General features: G+C 41.6%; 1 protein-coding gene across 2 annotated transcripts in view; it reads left to right on the forward strand.

The window, feature by feature from the left end:
- Positions 1-6,280: 6,280 nt before the first annotated feature.
- The window catches only part of LOC118216658 (V-type proton ATPase 116 kDa subunit a1-like), a 45,072-nt gene continuing 37,264 nt past the window's right edge, over positions 6,281-14,088 (forward strand). For both annotated transcript variants that reach the window (XM_035398032.1, XM_035398033.1), the window contains exons 1-4: positions 6,281-6,432; positions 9,184-9,325; positions 10,201-10,279; positions 13,824-13,921. In XM_035398032.1, coding sequence (XP_035253923.1) covers positions 9,209-9,325; positions 10,201-10,279; positions 13,824-13,921 — 294 coding nt within the window. In that variant the 5' untranslated portion in view covers positions 6,281-6,432; positions 9,184-9,208. The remainder of the gene's footprint in view (positions 6,433-9,183; positions 9,326-10,200; positions 10,280-13,823; positions 13,922-14,088) is intronic.

Here is a 14,088-nt window from a genome sequence, read left to right on the forward strand (position 1 = left end):
ACCCAGTCAAACTCGCTTCCAGCTTTCTCATTCCTCCCCACCCCTGTACCCCTCAGCGCCTCCCATTTCTCCGCCCCTCTCCCCCCCCCCCCCCCCCACAGGATAACAGGTCCCCTCCACTAATCACCACCCTCCAGAGGTTTTTACATGCAAGCATGGATGGCTCAGGCAGGAGCCATTCAACTGTGCTGAAGTTAGCAAGCTAGCTAATCATACAGCTGGTTAATGAAGCTGTGTGGCTAAGTACCCAGCCAGCCGTATGAAGGAAACAAATGTGGCTATGTAGCTGGCTACACCATGTTTTGGTTAAGAGTTGTCTAATGGCTACAAATTCAGTTTGAGGTTTTATAGCCTGCCTTGTAGTCATGTAGCTAGCTGAGTCATGAAGTGATATTATGTGGAGTTTGCATGTGAAATGACAGAGAATGCATTTAAAGAAATATAAATTAGCTTCCCACAAAGATTATACAGCTGTAAAAACAACAGTTTTAATTTTTTGGGCAATTATTAGTTAGCAAGCAGGGTAGCTTCCACACCAAACCAAGATGGTGACCACAAAGTTTTTAGTGCACTTCCTTTCCATTCCTATATGTCCATCTTGCATATGTATCTGAGTATCCTGCTAGCAAATGAGTACTTTTAAGATTCAAAATTATTATTATCTGATTCAACTAAATGTCCACCGGTGGATTATTGATTGTGGTACTGGAGCATTTGTGATGATGTAACTGCCAGGAAAAAAAAAGCAAAATCACCTAAATTTGGGCCTTTACTTTGTTTGTGAATTCTGTTTACTTGAGGTCAGAAGGTATAGAAGTTAATGTTCTGACGGGCTAAGAGTCTGTGGTCATTGTGATTATTTCTGTTGGAAACCTTGAAAAGTGCAAAACTCTTGGTGCTGTATAGGTAAGGGGCATGCCGCCCTGCCAAGCCGTATCTTGGCGGGATATCATACCTGCCATCCCAATTACATTCCATTAGCTTTTGAATGATTTTTATTAAATAGAGGAATATTGAGAGAGAAAAAAACCTATTTCCACCAAACCAGTTAGACATAGGCCTAAATGTGGCTGTAACACAAATCAACAAAATAGATTATAAATCAGCCAATAAAGCAGGTCTCAAAAAATAAGTAACAAATCTCACCGGAGACCCCAAAAAGAAAAATGGTTTAATGAAGACTGCGAAAGTGTCTTAAGACAACTGAGACACCTGTCTAATCAAAAACACCATGAACAGCAGAATACTGAAATTCGTCAAAAGTATGCTGAAACACTGAGAGAGTATAAAGAGATTTTAAGACACAAAAACGTAGTCATTATAATCAAAACCTCAGAGAAATTGAGGATCATATTGACCAAAATCAGTTCTGGGAACAATGGAAAAAATTGAGCAAGAGAAGTGCACAAAATCTGGCCATACAAAAGTGTAATATCTGGAAAACCCATTTTGAAAACTTATATTGAAAACAAATATCACCAAACAGTCTGAATTTGGAACAAAGAAAAATCCAAGAAAAAATTAAACAAATTCTATGGTCAACTATCAAAAACAATCAGAACCCACTTGACTGCCAAATCTCAATGAAAGAATTACAAAACCAAATCACAAAACCTTGAAAAACTTGTGGCCATGACGACAAGCCCTGCTCAAGTTGTTTAATCTAGTTCTCCAAGCTGGCTGCTTCCCTGAGAACTGGAGCTGGAGGCTTATTTCCCCAATACACAAGAGGAGACAAATTAGACCCTAACAACTATCGAGGCATTGGCATAAGCAATAATCTGGGGAAGGTTTTCTGCAGTATTGTTAACGCCTGAATACTAGCCTTCCTTACTGAATGTTTTGAGTAACAAACAAATTGGCTTTCTACCAAATCAATGCACCAGTGATCACATTTACAGCCTACACACTTTAATTAATCAACATGGACATGCTTTATTGATTTTAAAGAAGCATTTGATTTTGCTTTGGCAAGAAGGTTTATTCTATAAGATTCTCCAAAGTGGTGTAGGGGATAAAATCTGTGACATAATTAAATCCATCCATTATCTATAGCTGCTTATTCTGAGCAAGGTCCCGGGGGGTGCTGGAGCCTATCCCAGTGTTCATTGGGCAAGAGGCATGAATACACCCTGGACAGGCCGCCAATCTATCGCAGGGCACACACACCATTCACTCATACCTATGGGCAATTTAGGGCCTCCAATCAGCCTACCTGCATGTCTTTGGACTGTGGGAGGAAACCGGAGTACCCGGGGGAAACCCACACGGACACGGGCAGAACATGCAAACTGCACATAGAAAGGCCCCAGGCCGAGATTCCAACCCACAACCTTCTTGCTGTGAGGCGACAGTGATACCCACTGCACCACCATGCCGCCCACATAATTAAATCAATGTATACAAATTATAAATGCGGAGTAAAAATTGGCAATAAAAGAACTGATCTCTTCACACAAGGGTGAGGTGTTAGACAGGGATATAACTTGTTCCCTACTCTATTGAACATCTATAAACAAGTTAGCCGTGTTATTGGAACAATCTACAGCCCCTGGACTAAAAATAAATAATATGGAAATTAAATTCCTCCTCTATGCTGATGACCTGGTGCTGCTGTCACCCACTGAACAGGGGCTACAGCAGCATCTGGATCAGCAGCACGCTTTATATGGAAGTAAAGTATGGGGTCCACTCGGTCACCATGACTACATGGGAAAAGCATCCAATTGTAGGCCTGCCTACAGAACTATGCAGAACAATCTTAGACATCCAAAGAAAAACACCTAATAATGCATGCAGGGCTCAAATTCTGGATGCATCTCAAATCAAGCCCCAAAACAAAGCTGCAGTTTCATGCACTTCAAACCCAAGAGCTGAACCCTGAAAAGAGTCCACTAAGTCAGCTGGTACTGAGACTAACTAATCATCTCACACCTAACAATAACATATCCCAGGCCAGCACTGCTTCACAAACACAAATCAGAATAAACCAAACTGTTAAACAAAATAAAATGATTTATCTGGAGCATTGGAACAGCCAAACCAAAACGCAAAACAAGCTTAATTGCTACCTGGCCCTAAATCGAGAATATAAATTAGCTGAATATATTGTTACCGTCTGGGATATGAAGCAGAGATGAGTCCTTACCAAGTACAAGCTCAATGACCACAATGTATTGCCAGAAATATGACAAAATTAGAGGGAAATATTTTAAGAAATTGAAAAACATACTCCCAACCTCCTGAATGTAGAGGAGAGCAACAAATTGCCTGTATTTCTGGGGGAGGGACCAACAGCACATATTGCAGCAAAATATGACAGTGACAGTGAGTGACAAAACAAACTTCATCACACAATACTACAGTTCACACACACACACACACACACATGCACACTCACACGCACAGTGACATGCATACATACATACATACATGCAGATACACAAACACAATCACACGCACTTAGAATCAATAACGGTTTTGTTATCTTGGCTATATATATATATATATATATATATATATATACACCCCTGGGAAAAAATGGCCCAAAATGACAAAATATTAAGCTTTTAATGGTCTTAACAACAAATCATTGGTTAGAAAATTAGCAAGAATTAAACAAATGCACTCCTGAGACCTCCTGTGCCACCATTTGCTTGTTTACTTTTGCTGCAGTGAACTGTTTGGGGAAAAGCAAGAAACATGGAAATTCACTTATATAGTAGTCAAACTAAGTCATGAGTCATGTTTTGTATTTGGTTGCATTTCATTTGCATGCCATGACTTTATGATGTCTGTGACCTATCAATATCATCAGTCTGGATATCTTATTTTCAGGTTGTCCTACAAGCGATACAAAAACTCTTTGCATTTGAATGGATCTCTATGGGAATTGGGGGTAGGACTAGATTCAGCTGTGAATTATGCTGATACAGTATGGAAAACATTTGTTGGGTAAATGGCTTTAAGTCATCAAGGGTCCAAGGTATCAAATGAGCCTCAAAACACTGTGCTGCTGTCAGATATGCAGTAGATACTACAAGCATTGTTTCTCCTGATTAATTTTCCTGTTGAACTCAATGGAAAAAATATTCCAGAGAAACAATGCTTGTAGTATCTACTGCATATCTGGCAGCAGCACGGTGGTTTGAGGCTCATTTGTTAAGCCCATTAAAAGCTTCATTTATTGCCACCTTGGATAACAGAGGTGGAGACCGGGTTGGCCGTTCTCGAATCACCCCAGCGGAGCTTCGCTTTATTGTACACATTGCTTCTTCTTCACAGTTTTCAAGATCTGACCCGTTGGATCAGGCGAACAACCATTTTATAGCCCTGGGACGCCCTGATTGGCTTAATTCGCTGTCCTCGATGCACCAATCACCGGACATTAGCGAGAGCCAATCGCAACGGCAAGCACACAACAACAAGAACACAAAACTAGCATTACTTACAGCGGTATTCACAGCGACATTAACAACACTACTGTACAAAAGCATAAGGGTCCAACGAACACAAATACAACGAAGTTAGCTAGCGCTACATAAGCGACTATTAACAGGCTACGCACATTTAATAACAACACAAACACGATCATGTATTTACAAATATTTACAGCTAGCTACAATAACGGAGGCGAGATCGCCACAACATGTTCCTTACCATCATTACATTACATTTATTTGGCAGACGCTTTTATCCATAGCGACATACAAAAGTGCATTTCATGGTCATAGACAACTGCTAAACACAGGTTCAGTAAGGTACAATACTTATTTTGTACAGCTATTTCTAGCCAAGCTTCGGCAATACAAATGAAAATTGTGCCATGCCAAAAAAGCAATTTGAGAGAGAGAGGGAGAGAGAGAGATGTTTTTAAAGTCTCCATCAGATGGCACTCTTTCTAATATTGTCTGCAGTTTTAGCAGTGCAAGCCATTTCAAAGATCTTGCCTGTTGCTAAATATACATTCATGCAATTACAACATCAGTGCCAGATTCCAGTTCCATCCCTGCTAATGACCTTACATCAGATACATGCAAGAAAAGAACTGGGTCCTTAAAGTCACAGGACCTAAACACAGACCGAGAGAGTTTTACTGGGTATGGGTTGCATTGTCCCTGTATTTTTACCAGATAAGTTTCCAGAAAGTTATTTTCTGCCATGGCAGACATTAATATGTGATTAGGGGTATGCAATACTACAATCTTAGATCCTGAACAATTAAAATGTCATCATGAACCCTGGACAGTTTGCCGGTCCATCACAGTGCTACTTACAGCACCATTTTAAAAAAATGTGATATGATATTTTGGCCATATCACCCACCCCTACTGATGGTGTCTTACATTCAGAAAAAAATTAGTACAGTATCGTAACAAAGGCCTACATGCAGGCCAGTGCCAATATGGTTGTATTGAAAATACAAAAGGTACTGCACTTTCAAATTCATACTGAGCATAAGTGGGATTATGGCGGTATAGGTGACTGAAAGTATTTATTGGTTTATTGAGGATTCAAAGATCAAGTTAATTTTGCTACCACTGACTTACTCAGAGTTGCTAGATAAAAATAAAATGTGTGTAGGCCTACTGAAGATTTTGGTCATCATTTAGACAAGAACTCACCTATACACAAACATACAGGTAAAAGCCTGACAGGACACTAACATAATTCGGTTTTGACATTTGACTGGGCCACTCACTGACGGACGGCGGGATATTGTGATTGCGGACATAAAGTGGCCCAGCGGCAGAGGTGGGTAACCTGGCTTCAAAGAGTAAAAAGACAGACCATGTATTTGCTCCACCACCAAGCACTAAACCAGCTGATTCTAATTAGCATAACTCTTCAGCATGATAGGAGAACTAATTATTGTATTCAGCTGGTTTAGTGCAGGCTGGCAGAGCAAATACATGGTCAGTCTTTTTACTCTTTGAAGCCGGGGTACCCACCTCTGCCCAGCGGCCCAAAACTGAACCGATCCAGAACTGCTCGTGGTGCCTGCATGCAAACGAAAAAAGCACAAGCACCCAAAAAGAATCAATGTGAAATTGTGACATGGGCAGAAGGGACGTGGTTTGCTAATAGAGAGAGGAGAGAAGAGACGACCATACATTCGAAACGCTTTTAATGGTCGAGATGGCATCATCTCAGAGATGAAACCTGGATACAACCGTACAAGACTATACATGGGAACACCTTCATTCACACTTCTCCCCATACTTTCTTGCATTCTACATTTACAGACCTGTCGCATTTTGGGCCACCCCACTGACATTTTCATCACCATGTTAAACATTCCAGCTTTCGTGCTGTCGTCACGTAATCAGACTCCCTGTTTTCTTCACGTCACGTCCGAGTGCGAGGACCAGTCAGCTGATATTTCCAGTAGAGCCGGAGTACGCGAAGTTGGTTGGAACTCAGAATACTACAGTAAGTTTAAATATAAGCATATTAATGTGTCTTCACGCTACAGTAGCTGAAATATTGTTTAAAGATTTAAAATGTGATGAAAATATAATTAGTTACACAGATCAGGCAATTTTAGTCATCACAACAATGATTTTCGCCAGCTATAGTCAAGTAAACTTTAATGCTGTAGTGTAGGTCTAGAGTCTAGTTTATAGTCTTGCTAGCCTATAGCTATAGTCTATCTAAGTTAGCCAGGTAGTATTAGCTGTAGTCTAGTGGTCTAGGAATAAATTGTTTGCTAGTTAATTGTTTGTTCAAATGAATCGTATGCAATAGCGTTTTAACTGGTTAGCGATATAGCAACTAGCTAACCAGGAAGCACTGGCGGTATCAAAATTAGCTTTCTGACTTTATTTCAGCGTGATCGAGTATTATTGCATATCCAACTAACTTTAACAGTAGCTACTGACACTAGCATAACATTAGCACGCACTTTAACTTAATCTAGCCAGCGTTCTAGTTAACTACCACAATCCAATTTTGGTTTAGTTTGTGGAACTGACTTCGCTATGTAACTGAGATGAGGTGTTAGCGAGTTATGGCACTTGGAAGTTATAGTAGTTAGCTAGCGTCAGTTGCCATGCCCCAGATCGTTTGGTCTTTCAAACGGAAGAATAGTATTTTTATGCTTTAGACTACTAACTGCGTAAATTAACCCGGCGTTGTGTGAAAGACAGCTAGCCAGCTGGTTAGCTAAACGAAACTGTTTATCGATAGCTAGCTAGCTAAACTATGACACTTTTTGTCTGTCACCTGAAGAGACTTTTTCTGAAGAGGCAATTTCCTGTGGTTTGCTAGCTCGCTGGCTGTTTGTTTTTGCACGTTTAGTTATGTTAGGCACGGGAGAAAAATACATTTGTGAATATGAACTGTCCAGTTGTTAGCAAGAAAAAGCTACTATTATTTCATCTTACTACGGTTGCATTTTTATGTGTGTTAATAGGTTGTGTGCGAATATCTTATCCATTGGTCCTGGCTACGTAACAAAAAGTAAATGGTCGTGGTAAGGTAAAACGTGATTTAATATAGTTACAGCTATATGACCATATTCGAAATATTTAGCTTTAGTAGTTGGTATTGACTGCGGTCTTTTTATACGCATTTTATTTGTTAGTTCTGTAGAATGCGGGTACAACCGAATTGTTTTCTTCAGGCTATTATTATTTCTTGTTGGAATCTATCTGTATGTCTGTGTTGCACTGCATCTTGTCCAATTCCCAACAGTAATCAGAACTTCCTTAGTGACGCCTTGGCTTTAATTTTCTAGCTCTGAGAGCCATTGACTAACTGAGAAACCCTTAACACACGCACAATGATGATGGGACACTTCTATACAGCCATCCATCAAGATGAGTTCCACTGAGATAGCTTTTCTGGAGCTAACAGCGGACAACATGAAATACAGTACAGTAGCTTACAATAAATAAATAATAATAATAAAAAAACATGAAACAGGCTCAGTTTTCATGAACTTCAAATCAACAGCAACTTGTCAGTCACAAAAAAGCTTTTATAGCCAGCCGTTATAGTTTGTCATAAACACAAATGTTGAAGCTTGTTTCTGGAGTAAGCTTCAAACTTCAGTCAACTCCGTGGAACGTGTGTGATCACAAATACAGAGGAGGGGCGAGGCACAGTGACTGTTAACCGACAATAGAGCAGAGATCGCAGGTCCACGAATTCCAGGTAAAAAGACTGGTGTGATAAAGCAGACATTTTCCTCGAATTGAGTCACATGGTTCTGCAGTTTAATCCTTAAGCTCTAGTGTAGGATGCCTTTGCTTGAGTCTTAACTCTTCTCACATACTTTATGTGCATAAGTGTTTTCAAACGAAACTGTTACAGTTTAAAACCGCTCAGTATTTGGTCTTTTTGGTAACTCATTTATGTATTGTGGATGTGACTTGAAATTTAGTTCCCTTAAATGTTTGCTTTCAAATTGTTAGCTCAGTTACACTGAAGGAATTTAGGAAGGTAGGTGAGTTGAAGAGATTTGGTGCTCTTGGAATGGTGTTGGTGTAAGATTTTCAAAGCATAAATATGCATAATGAATGAATGGAATTGTATCACGTTTATTTCATGTCTGTGTTCTAACTGCCTCCATGTCAGTGGGGTCGGTTTCCCTACTTCCCGTTTGTTCCAGTTCATGCTTTCATATGGTGGTATGAAGTTTCACACTTGTCTAATGGAGGCCATGTTACGCTTAGTAACCAATTAGCACCAATCTTCCACATGAGTTTTCTAAGGAGAATGTGGAATCTCTGTGAATTTGTCCGTGCCTTTGCTTTGATGAGTTAAATGACTTGTGAGTGATGGGCACCAATTGGGTATGAGTTTGGAACCAGTCAGTTTATCAGTTACAGCTTTGTGATCAATGTGGTATAATGGGTAAGGAACTGGTCCTGTAACCTAAAGGTCGCAGGTTTGATTCCCGGGTAGGATGCTGCCGTTGTACCCTTGAGCAAGGTACTTAACCTGCATTGCTTCAGTATATATCCTGCTGTATAAATGGATGCAATGTAAGTGCTATGTAAGAGTTGTGTAAGTCGCTCTGGATAAGAGCATCTGCTAAATGCCTGTAATGTAATGATCAATAGAACATTCTGCCTACACAAGTGCAGCACTTTTCCATTGTGCTGTAGTGCACAAGCAGTGTGTTTTTCTCATGTATGTAAAATGATTTGGTTGGTTGTCATGACTTTTTCCCACCAGGATCAGAGATTAGGAAACTGGAACCATGGGGGAGCTCTTCAGAAGTGAGGAGATGACCCTGGCTCAGCTTTTCCTCCAATCAGAGGCGGCCTACTGCTGTGTCAGCGAATTGGGAGAGTTGGGAATGGTCCAGTTTCGTGATGTAAGTCCCTGCGCCCCATGTGCACCGCTGTTCCCCCTCTTATGTTTGGCTTTGAGTGAATACGTTTACAGCAGTTGGGACTGCAAATATTTAGGTGTGTTTTTGTGTCTACCAGGCTGTTTATTCACCACTGATCCTGAGTAAATGGGCTGACCTTGGTGAGATTGGGAAAGCCTACAACTGCAGTCTTATAGGGCAGCTTTTCCCAACATTTTTCCTTCCGTGGTACACTTTCCAAATTTAGAGAATCTCATCTTGCACTGCTGTGATGTGTCAATAGTAGGCCTAAATGCTCTTTCAGGGTTTTAATTAAGCAATATGAATTTTAGTGACATTTATTTAATTATTTTGTGAATGGAATTTTTTCTCCATTTAAGTTTCTTAAATTCATTCGAAATAAAAAGAAGAAGAGTTTTCACACAGCACACCTGACCTCGCCTGACAGCCCACCAGCGTTTCGTGGCACACTGGGTGGGAAACACTGTTATAGGACTACAAAAACATTGGGAAACACTGTTATAGGACTAATAAAACATTGGGAAATGCTGTTATAGGACTACAAATACATTGGGAAACACTGTTATAGGACTACAAAAACACTGGGAAATGCTGTTATAGGACTACAAATACTTTGGGAAACACTGTTATAGGACTACAGACACACTGGGAAATGCTGTTATAGGACTACACAAACATTGGGAAACACTGTTATAGGACTACAGACACACTGGGAAACGCTGTTATAGGACTACACAAACATTGGGAAACGCTGTTATAGGACTACAAAAACATTGGGAATGGATGCAATAATAATGATCGTAAATGTGAAAATTGAATTGTTAAAACTAAGAAAGTACATTTTTGTTTGCCTGCAGCTGAACCCAGATGTGAATGTGTTCCAGCGAAAGTTTGTGAACGAAGTGCGCCGTTGTGAGGAGATGGACCGCAAACTCAGTGAGTGTCTTTAATAGAGGTCGACCGATATTCATTTTTCAAGGCTGATACTGATTCCAATATCTCGGAGAACAGGAATATTGATATTCCCATATCCGGCGATATAGTCATTACATTACATTAATGACTATATTACATTACTACATTACATTACATTACATTACAGACATTTGGCAGACGCTCTTATCCAGAGCGACGTACAACAAAGTGTATAACCATAACCAGGAACAAGTATGTCGAAAACCCTAGAGAGAAGTACCGGTCCAAGTGCAGGGAACAACTGCATAGTTCAACTTGGACCCTGAAGGTTAAACTGATTAACACTAACACAAACGAGAACAGCAACAACGCAGTCTATGCAAAAATACAAGCAATAGTTAAGACTGGTGCATTAACTAAGTCACCTACGAAACAGCTACCTAGTTACAACCCTAACCTTACAGTCATTTAAGAGATTACAGGGAGGTAGGGAGGGATGGGGAGAGGTGCAGCCTGAAGAGGTGAGTCTTCAGTCGTCGCTTGAAGTGAGTCAGTGTCTCAGCTGTTCTGACCTCCACCGGGAGGTCATTCCACCATCGTGGGGCCAGAACAGACAGGAGACGTGTTCGGGAAGCACAGGTGCGAAGAGGGGGAGGTCCTAGGCGTCCTGAGGTAGCAGAACGGAGGGGTCTGGCTGGCATGTAGGGTTTGAATATCTTGTGGAGGTATGCTGGGGCTGATCCCTTGACTGCCTGGTATGCTAGGACCAATGTTTTAAATTTGATGCGAGCTATAACAGGCAGCCAGTGGAGAGTAGTGAGCAAGGGAGTGACGTGGGAGTGTCTGGGGAGGTTGAAGACCTGAGCCAGTCAGCGATATACAGTCGATATATATTTACCGATATATGGACAATATAGCAAACGATCAGCACTTTGCAGCTGTCTACAGCACTATGAAACTGCTTTTGAGACTGCTAGGCTCATAGTGCCAATCTCAAAGCAATCCTGAACAACAGGTATGAACAAACTGGTCTCCCTCTCTAGTTATGCATATGCAGCCACTCAATGGTTCTAAGCGTGACAACGATGTTATCTATATGCTACGGCCTTCCCAGTTACCACATATGAACCCAATCAAGCATTTATGAGAGACATTTATTTTTTTCACCTTTCAAACTAAGATTGACTTTGCTGCATCCCTCTTGGAAAATTCCAGACGCTGGTATGCATTGTGGATTCAAGCTGTTCTGGTGGCACGTGCCCAACGTCCTACCGAGTGACTTCATATTGGCGTGTCCACCAATTTGGCCATGACATGTATATATGTGTGTGTTATCATTTGTGATATGTTGACATTTTGACTTTTACCAAATTTATCCCTCGCTCTACACTTTTCTGTCATTTGACTTTCATGATGATAAAAGGGGCATTTATAACCCAACTTGCCTCCATAAAGCTTATCACTTATCACAGTGCTACATGGGTCTAATCTGTGTCAGTACTGCCAAGACTGCTTATGAAAATAAACTTTGAGCTTATTTTTTCCCCTAATTTACTTGGAGACTAGAGTGGAAGGCTGGACTGGTGTTAATGATAATGCTGAGCCCACCTCTTGTTCCATGCCCTTCAGTGCTGACGTGTTTGGGGTGTGCTTCTCATTCCTTGCTAGTATGCTACCGTTCTTCTCAGTGGTTTATTTGTACTGTGCCTCTGCTAGCATGTTGAGGAGCTGTTGGTTTTGCTCATTTTTGTTGGAGTAAAAAAGACCCAGTATTTCCCAGTGTCTTGTGCTGTGTCTTCACATGCCTTTTTATGCTTTTCTCCTACATTTGGCTCATCATGCCCAAGCTGCAAGGTTCACTGCAACCTTTGTTGTTGATTTTTGAGGAGCAGCAGACAAGCTCTGCCTTAACCTTATTATGTAACAGACATCAGACTGAGGAGCCCATCCATTTACTAGAACAGTGCCTCAAGAGGATAAGCTCTCTCGTAGTTCCTCATTTTTGTTTCACTTTGTGGTTTCACTTTGAAAAAATGGCCTAATTACTCTTAGCATCTATGTGGAATTATTCATGTTCCTATGCTATTTTCAATATCGGAAGAGGTGTGGGTGATTTGGGGACAATAGGAGGTGTGGGTGGTTTGGGGATGCAGAAGGTGTGGGTAGTTTGGGGATTGGGGCGGTCTGGGTAGTTTGGGGATGGAGGAGGTGTGGGTGGTTTTGAGACGGAGGGGGTGTGGGTGGTTTGGGGTTGGAGGAGGTGTGGAGGTGTGGGCGGCAGTGTAGTATAATGGCTAAGGAGTTGGTCTTATAACCTAAAGGTTGCATGTTCGATTCCCTGATAGGACACTGCTGTTGTAACCTTGAGCAAGGTCCTTAACCTGCATTGCTCCAGTATATATCCAGCTGTATAATTGGATACAATGTAAGTCGCTCTGGATAAGAGTGTCTGCTAAACGCCTGTAATGTAATGAGTTGTGGGTGGTTTGGGGATGGAGGCAGTGTGGATGGTTTGGGGATGGAGAAGGTGTGGGGGGGTTTGAGGATGGAGGAGGTGTGCGTGGTTTGAGGTTGGAGGAGGTGTGGATGGTTTGAGGACGGAGGAGGTGTGGATGGTTTGGGGACGGAGGAGGTGTGGGTGGTTTGAGGATGGAGAAGGTGTGGGGGGGTTTGAGGATGGAGGAGGTGTGCGTGGTTTGGGGTTGGAGGAGGTGTGGATGGTTTGGGGACGGAGGAGGTGTGGGTGGTTTGAGGATGGAGGAGGTGTGGATGGTTTGGGGACGGAGGAGGTGTGGGTGGTTTGAGGACGGAGGAGGTGTGGGTGGTTTGAGGACGGAGGAGGTGTGGGTAGATTGAGGACGGAGGAGGTGTGGGTAGATTGAGGACGGAGGAGGTGTGGGTAGATTGAGGACGGAGGAGGTGTGGGTAGATTGAGGACGGAGGAGGTGTGGGTAGATTGAGGACGGAGGAGGAGACTTCTTTAATTACAAACACAGAAGATGGGCCTAGAAGGGCCTAAGCCTAACACGGTATACCTTTAAACTCAAGAATGCAATTTCATTAGATAAGATTCACTTGTTCCTGAGCTAGAGAATCAATTGTGTCAAAGAACTGCATCTCCAAAATGTCACCTCATAAATGTCTGACCCATAAGTATACCTAATGCTCTTACTATGTAATTGATGTAGTTTATCATGGAAATATTATATTTTGCCAGCAATTACAAGATATCTGTGTCAAACTCTGCATCAAATTGCTGAATAAGATCAATTACATTTTTTGGAGAAGCTGCTGTACTTCCTGTGTTTGTTGGGGTGGCAAGCATAGTGTAATGGTTGGGGAAATGGGCTTGTAACTGAAAGTTTGTGGGCATGGTTACCAGGTTGGGCACTGCCATTGTACCCTAGAGCATGGTACTTAAGCTGAAGTGCTTCAGGAAATATCCAGCTGTATAAATTGATTACAAGTGCAGTCTGTGTAAGTCACTGTGGATAGGACTGTATTCTAAATGCTGAAAAGCAAACATCAGTGTTTCATGGAGTCCCGCTCATTGTTTTGTTCACAGGGTTTGTGGAGAAGGAGATAAAGAGAGCCAACATTCCCATCGTGGACACTGGAGAGAATCCAGAAGTTCCCTTCCCTCGGGACATGATTGATCTGGAGGTATTTCCCAGTTCAAGCAAACGTGCCTGCAGTCAGAAATTAACCACACATTCTTCATTAACTGCAGTTTGTGCAGAGCGATTACTGTGCAGCACTCTGTTACAGCTCTGTAAAAGCTTGTTTTTTCACAAAGCAAAGAATGTCCCTGATAAATGAATAGCCTGAAT

This window comes from Anguilla anguilla, chromosome 17 (assembly GCF_013347855.1).
Source record: "Anguilla anguilla isolate fAngAng1 chromosome 17, fAngAng1.pri, whole genome shotgun sequence".
NCBI lineage: Eukaryota > Metazoa > Chordata > Actinopteri > Anguilliformes > Anguillidae > Anguilla > Anguilla anguilla.